Source organism: Melopsittacus undulatus, chromosome 7 (assembly GCF_012275295.1).
Source record: "Melopsittacus undulatus isolate bMelUnd1 chromosome 7, bMelUnd1.mat.Z, whole genome shotgun sequence".
In the NCBI taxonomy this organism is placed as follows: domain Eukaryota; kingdom Metazoa; phylum Chordata; class Aves; order Psittaciformes; family Psittaculidae; genus Melopsittacus; species Melopsittacus undulatus.
In genome coordinates this window covers 37,253,915-37,261,750 of record NC_047533.1, presented here as the reverse complement: position 1 = coordinate 37,261,750, position 7,836 = coordinate 37,253,915, and the positions used below count along the sequence as shown (strand labels likewise).

Genomic DNA, 7,836 nt, shown 5'->3' with positions numbered 1-7,836 from the left:
TGAGGTGTTTTTCTCTGTACTTTGTAGTGTTTAAAATGCCACTCTGAGGGTTAATAATGATTTCATCCTTGTCAAAGGACAGAAAGATGGCAGTTGACTCCTCTGGAAGGGAAATTATTTGTACTTTGACAGTTGTAAAATGAGAATAAGTAAAGGATTTCTATACAAAAGTTTGTTGATAATCCAAAGAAAAAGTTATTCAAGAATCCAAAGAAAGTCCTAACTACATAGACAGCCATGTCTTTTTTTAAGTAAGAATGATGTTGTCAGACAATGCAGACATATTTCAGCCTGCTCTGTGTAAAAAGAAGCCTTGTAAAGAAAGTAAGCAACTATCAGCATGTTATCAAAATATTGGTAACAAATTGTGATATCCATAAACACACTTTCAAATAGACTTCATTATTGGGAACTGCAACCTCTTTTTATCTTGTGGCTGTTTCATACATGGTGTTCTCCTTTTTAATTTAAACTAGGTTTTACACACAGGATTCTATACCAAAAGTTAGATAATTTTTTCATCCATTAGTTTTGTGCTTTAATAAGAGTATAAAGATGTTTAATAATGTTTTGTTTAGACAGGTTTGACTATCTAGATTATAAAATTCTATTTTCTAGCAAGTTCATTTTTGGCAACTGTCCCCTTATACTTTCATGGGAAGCTAAATTTTATTCATTTTTTTTAAACAAAGGGTTTGTAAGGAACAAACAGCAAATGTATTGAAATTATTTAAATGTTATATACATTAAAAATACCTGTTTTCTTTTTACATTTTATATTAGTTATAAATTTATATATAGTATGAAAGACCAGAAGCATATACTTGTGCATATATTTTTATTTATCAAAGCTCTGCTGAAATGGAAAGAAAATTTTGGCAATAGAATGCTAAGAATATTTAAATTTTAAAACTGTGTATAGTATGGAATTTAATCATAAGACAAATCTTATTCTTATTAATAATTATTCTTATGAATACATCTTATAATCAGATGCATTGGTTCTACTATTCTTTCTTAGCTTAATTGATGGCACACAAGCAGAAATCTGCTTTATTGTTACATTTTTTGCTGCTGCTTTAAAATAATTTTTGAAATCCTGCTAGATACATAAAATGAAGTAGAAATTGAAAACTGGCAGAACTATTTCTAGAGAAACTGGTAAAGCTGGAAGTAACACACAGTCTCTTTTTGCAGACTGTATTGAACAAAATCCTCAATATATAGGTAAGCAATGTCCTCATTTAACTGGATATAACAATGCCACCATGCTGGAAAGGTGGAATGGAGATAAGAAATTTTAAAAATAATTATGTTTTCTTTTTTCTTTTTTTTTCCCCTCTTAAAAAAAAGTTAAGAATTCATTTTGTTGATGTCCTAGGCTGCTATTATGGAGTTTCTGGTATATGAACATACTGGGCAGGGCAAAACAAGCTTAGTTGTTTTGCAGCCTATACAAAAATATTTTTGTATGTGCTTGGATGCTGGAACAGAATGTTTTATTTCTTGCAGGTATTGTTTGGAAAATGTTTTCCTTTCATTAACCCTGGGAAGTTGGGGAATAAGAGTTTGATTTCTGAAATAAAAACTCATAGTTTTTGAAATAATTTTCCAGCAGCCAGTATCTGATGGGTTGCTTCTGTCGAATGAAAGACTAGTTATCTTTTAGAACATAAATTGTACAACCTTGTATGCAGAAGTTGTTAATACAGACTAGGAGAGCAAAGGTAAGAGCCACAAATGCAGCCCCATGACTGATGACTGGGATCTGAAGGATTGACTCAGCTGCCACTCTACTATATTCAAAATCTTTTGCTGCATCCTAAGGGTTTTTAGCAGTATTTCACAGTTTAAATTATGTAGTATAACTGCATCAATTTGTTGTGCATAAATTGTGCCTTAACATGGAACCTTGGACAAATGTACTCCATCTTTAAATTAGACAGTGAGGGTTAAGAATGCTTTCATGTGTGAAATACAAACCTTAAGCCAAAAGGCACTTTTTTGCATTGGGAATCCATCAGATAACAGTCATTGTGACTAAAATAAGGCTGCATTTTCTTTAAGGTGGTTGTACCCCATGTGGTGAGTGAGGGCAACATGCAGAAAAGGTAATTGTGTCTACTGCTACAACTGTGTTTGCAACTGTCAAAATATAGATTCTTCTTCAAAAATAAGTTCAGGTTGCTCAACATGTGACTCCATTGTCTCGCACAGCTAGTCAAATAGTTATTTCCCCTTAACATTAAAGAATTCATTGTCTTCAAACAGTTGTTTGACTCATCTTTTAAAAAGTCGTATTTCTATTTGAATGAAGAGTATCAAGCTCTGCAGCTAGTGCTTTCAAATTACTATTAAATCTCAGTTAAGTTTAACATTGCTTTATCTCCACAAAATCCAGTCCATTGTCTGACCAATATTACTGACATGTTTATAAGCTTCACAGGCTTCACTCGTGTGAGAGACTCGTAACTGGAAACCAGTTTTGACCGGGAACGCACGGGCGCAGCTGCCGACCTCTGCTCCTCTCCGCGCTGTGTCTGGGACCGTAGCGCGGCAGCGTCGCCCACCCGGCGTAGCCGCTGCGGGCTGCGAGGGGCCCCTCACCGCCTCCCGGCATCGGCCGCAGCGGGGTAGGGGACGGGGCGGCGCGGGCACGGATGGTGGGACCGAGCGGAGCTGCCCTCCCCTCCTGTCTCCTCCCTCGGGGCCGGCGGGCGGACAGGGACGGCAAGCACACGGCAAATCTTGTTCCCTCTGTTCCCTGGGCCCCCGAGTGAGGTATCGTTTGTGTGTCTCTGGGGCGCTTGTCGCACACCCGCAGCATGTCACAGTTGGGTTTCTTGAGAATCGAGGTCTTGCACTACGTTAATTTTCCTGAACATAAATACTTGCTATTTTTTATTTATTTATTATTTTATTATTTACTTGTATTTATTTATTAAACAGTTCATGTAATAAGAGGTACTCCAGCTAGTAAAGAAGCTCATTTGTGCTGTAGTAGTCATTAACAGTGCTCTGACATGGTTCACTGTTTGTTTCAGATCCTAGTTCCTAATATTTTAATATGTTACTTAACATTTATTTCATACTAACAATTCAGTGTAAGAGCCCCATCGAATGCCCTTCTTTACCTCTGTGAGAATAGTAACAAGCCTGCTTCCTTGCCTTCATTTCTGGCTAAAGAAGGGATTGGTTTGGGGAAAGAATGTTACCAAACAAACACTCATGTCAGGTATTTTGTTACTATGTATCTTTGGTATGCAACATTAGCTGTCTCATCTGCAGGAGACCTGTTCCAGTGCATAGTCCTGGACAGGGACATAGCACAGGGACAACATACATTCAAGATTTTGTTTGTTCCTGTTACTATGTAACAGAAGTGATGCCCTGTCCAGCTTGGCTCAGCCTGCCAAAGTGACTCTATTTTCACATCATTATCTGGTAGCACAGATTAAGCATTATGTTGACAGCTACATGTTGCCTGAGACTGAAGTCATAATATTCCTGTAAACTAGTTCTGAGTTACTCTTCAAGCTAGCCGACTGTTCTGTGCAATTGAGAAAGCTCTGCCACATACCTGAGGACTCTCAAGATGGTCTTGTTTGCTCTCTGGGTCATGGCAAGGATCAGTGGAAATGGTGGGAACAAACATTGCAGATGCCATGAGCGCATGAACACACCTATTTGCGATGAGAGGGCTTGGACTCTGATGTGACTCAGCAAAACTTCTAACACCATCCAGTTTTGTTTGGAACACATGATTTGCAGAATAGCCTTGCTTGCTGAAAACTAATCTTACTGCAGAGAACACGGGAGAGCTTTGTTTTCTTTTTCCTGAGTCAAACTTGAGAAGTGCTGTGCCACACCTGAATGAAGGTAAGGGTCAAATGATCTCATTCTACATAGAAAAGTTCAACAGTGCCAGAGTTGGCTCAGCACTTTGGTGTTTCATGAATACATGGTACTGGCATTGTACATAAAAACACAGCTTATTAGCTTCTGGATGAAAACCAAAACCACCCAACTTGCTCCAGAGTATGTACAACATGGACTCTTAATCAGTTCCTCTTACTTGCATCTGCCTGTCTTTTACAGGGAGTCTAGAAAATGCCCTCACTAGAGTATTTGCAGAGAACAGAAACAAATTAAGATTACTTTTAATGAGGGCAAGTGTCAGAGAGCTACATTTTTGTTAGGTGGATATAATTTAGCAACTGAGTTAGCCTTCTTCTTTGTGAAATCTTCCTCTATAGTTAGTTCCTCACTTAGCACCTTTCCAGTAGGAACATAAATACCGAGTCACTGAAAAGGAATGGAAGAGGGTGAATCACCAAGGACAAGTGGTAAATTTTCAAGCATCTCATGCTTTGGTTTGCAGGAATTGAATGTCAGTCACTGAGGAAGTAATCTGTTCTCAAAGACCAAATGAAAAGCCTAAGGAAAGAAGTACTGAATTTAACTGGAGTAGTCATATCACCTTTTTTGACACAACTGGCAATTGTCACCATGCAAGGGTATAAGCAGCCCATGGTGCAGCCTGTGGTGAGGCAGGCTGTCCCCTGCAGCCCATGAAGGTTAACAGAGGAGCAGATATTCATGTGCAGCACATGGGGACCGCACTCTGGAGCACAGGGATGCCTGAAGAAGGCTGTGACCCTGTGGGAAGCCCAAGCTGGAGCAGGCTCCCAGTAGGACCTGTAGCCTGATGGAGAGAGAAGCCGAGGCTGGGGCAGGTTTCCTGCCAAGGCTTGTGACCCTGTGGGGAAGCCATACTGGAGCAGCTTGTTCCTGAAGGAGGCACCCCATGGAAGAGACCCATGCTGTTCATGAAGAACTAAAACCTGTGGAAGGGCTCAGACTGGAGAATTTTGTGGAGGACTAATGGGGAGGAGGTACTGAAAATTAGAGTGAACATTAATCCCACTAAGAGAGGGGTGGGGGGAAGGTGGTTTTAAGATTTGGGTTTATTTCCCGTTATCCTACTCTGATTTCATTAGAGATAAATTAAACAGTGACAGTAACTGGTGAGTGATCTCTCCCTGTTCTTATCTCAAGCCATGAGCCTTTTGTTATATATTCTCTTCCCTGTCCAGCTGCAGAGGGGAGTGACAGAGCAGCTTTCGTGGGATATTCGTGTCCAGCCAGGGTCACCCCACCACAGAAGTGTGTGTGGCTGAAAAAACTACGGCTATATTCGCAGCAGCATAATTCCAATTCACAGCACAGGCAGTTAGAAGGAAATAAAGGAAGTTTCTCTCACACTTTTTCATTAATGAATTTTCTATATAAGGAAAAAGAAAAAAATTAACATTTTTTATTATTATTGTTAACAATGCATATAGTGCACCTGTCATCCAGTATTTTTAGGTACACAAACAATGGAAATTTAAAAACAGATAAAATAATGACTCCAACTGGACAAACTTAACAAATAATAATGAAGAAACTCTTCATGTTTCAGATGTGTCAAACAGATCTTAGAAGTGTAAATACAATTAAAATTAACAGCACTAAAGCTATTTAGTAAGTGTTAAGCTAAAGCTATACAATAATTTCCTCCAAGTATGAGCACACTTATTCAATTCAGCCTTAATAGCACCTTGGTACCAATTGCTGAATGGTTCCCAATTATTATTTACCAACACCAGCTGTCAAAGATACATATTTTTTTAAAGTAATATGTAAATGGCATTTTTCTGCCCAGCAGTTTTTTAGGTAAAACATACAATAAACAGAAGTACTTGTTATTCATGTTCATAAAGGTTAGTTACTCTGTTATCTGTACTGTAAGAAATTCTTCAGTATGGTTGGCAACTGGAGTTGTGGGACAAGATGCAGTCTAGCTCTTCCTATGTAATTTCGGATACATAATCGGCAGAGCTGACAAAGAGAAGAGGGTGTGGCTGCAAACAAAAAAGAAAGGATATAATCATACAGGTGTGAAGGCCAGTACTTGTTTTACAACAGTCTTGCACAATAATGGGATTTCTAAAAAAAAAGTCCACATTTTGCAAATTTGTCCTTTTTCTTCATGGCCTTTTTGCCTTCAAAGAGAAATACTGGGGCTACTGAAGCCTTATTTATAATCAGGCAAACACTCAAAAAAGCAAGATCAGGTCAGCAAATCTGTGTTTTTAAATTAAAAACCTGCTCCCAGAAAATATGTTAACATGTCAGCAACTTTGGAAATCGTATTTTTATTTTTTATTCACATGGCAGGTGAAATACATACTACAGCACTACAGGCTGCACTACCAATGCATCATTGCAACACACATAAGTAGGGAAAATGCCCCGAGACCCTGGACCATGTTTGTTGCACTTACTAGCTCATGATCACGCCTTTGTCCCTCTAAGACCCCACTCCCTCAAGATGAACACATTGCTGTGTTTCCTGGGAAACAAACCCACATGCATTCCATGTCAATTCATTTTCATTTTCACATGTTTGCTGTGGCTTTTAAAAATCCTCGTGACCTTGATAATTTTGTGATAACCAAATGTTTTTAGAGGTTTTTTCCTTTTTAGCAGCATTCAGACTGGAGAAAATCATTAATCAGTAATACCTCTAAAGACATGTTCACAGTTACTGCAATAGTTCCTCTGCTTATACCCCACCTTTTTTTTTTTTTAACTTATTTTTATGCTGCACATAGGTCAGTCTGAGCAAATCCAATTCCCTTTGGGATGTTCTCTCTCCCTCTAAGGCAACATACCGCAAGAGTATTAAGGGACTGTAAAGTGCCAGTAACTACTTCTCAGATATAAATAAAGCAGCAAAGAAAATTCAGAAAATGAAACTTTTTGCCTACTATCAAAATAAACTGCTTTACATGCACTTGAAAAGATATTTTTAAAATTATTGGGACAGCTGGTCAAGACTAAATATGTTTTTCATCTGAAATTGAAATTTTCTGTTTCTTTTTAACAAGAAAAGGTCTGTAACAGCCAATAAAAATGTAGCTTTAATGTATCATTTAATGTATAATTGTGTAAACACCTAGTAAACATAGGAAGATACTTTTCTGGCTTGTAAAAATTCAGATGCTGCTTGGTCAACAGGCTCTGTCCTGAGACTAAATATTACTGGGTATTTTCATAGTCAGAAAGGAATTCACTTGATTATTTCATAAAGCGCAGCATTAGCTTCTGCAACATGGGTTGTATGGGCTGTTGGGGTTTTTTCAGGGGCGTGGGGGGAGGCGATTGTTTTTAAGAATACAAATGACAGTTGCAAAGAGACACATGTCAATATTACCTTCCTGGAGGAGCAGCACTCTCTCCACTAAACTGCTTGGAGCAGCTAAATCGACAGGCCTCTCAAAGTCTGTATTTTTGGCATTTATGTCTGCCCCAAATTCAAGGAGTAAGTTTACAATCTCTGTACTAGAATGCTGGGCAGCAGCATGGAGTGGGGTTTCCAGATGCTTTCCTTTCTGCACATTGGCACCTGGTGGGCAGATGCACATAAGGAGACGTAAGAAGAGATCAATCAAAACTGTCATTGAGTAAAGATGATATTACAAAACAAACAAAAAAACACCCACTGTCCTAGAACCCCACAGTGAAGTTAGCCACCTCATTAATTTTGTCACATAGCAATGTAGCTAATCATATGAGTGGATTGTTTTGAACCCGTACACTTATCCTAGGTTTTACTACCTAAGCATAACTAGGTTTCAAAGGAAAACACTTCACAAAAATAAAAGGAAAAGAAAAATCAGATTAGGTCATGTGAGCATCATTATTGTCGTAATAATAAAAAAGTACATTTTGTACATGTTAGAGAGTATTTGCACTACATAAAAATATACTTTCCCTATTTAAGTCTAC

At 38.3% G+C, this 7,836-nt stretch overlaps 1 protein-coding gene across 3 annotated transcripts in view; it reads right to left on the bottom strand.

Annotated features, from left to right (window-relative positions):
- Positions 1-5,317: 5,317 nt before the first annotated feature.
- ASB5 (ankyrin repeat and SOCS box containing 5) overlaps positions 5,318-7,836 on the bottom strand; it is a 40,716-nt gene continuing 38,197 nt past the window's right edge. For 2 of the 3 annotated variants that reach the window (XM_031045784.1, XM_031045783.2), the window contains 2 exons: positions 7,262-7,453; positions 5,318-5,906 (listed from right to left, as the gene is read on the bottom strand). In XM_031045784.1, the coding sequence (XP_030901644.1) occupies positions 5,779-5,906; positions 7,262-7,453 (320 nt within the window). In that variant the 3' untranslated portion in view covers positions 5,318-5,778. The remainder of the gene's footprint in view (positions 5,907-7,261; positions 7,454-7,836) is intronic. The other variant, XM_031045785.2, reaches the window with a different exon arrangement.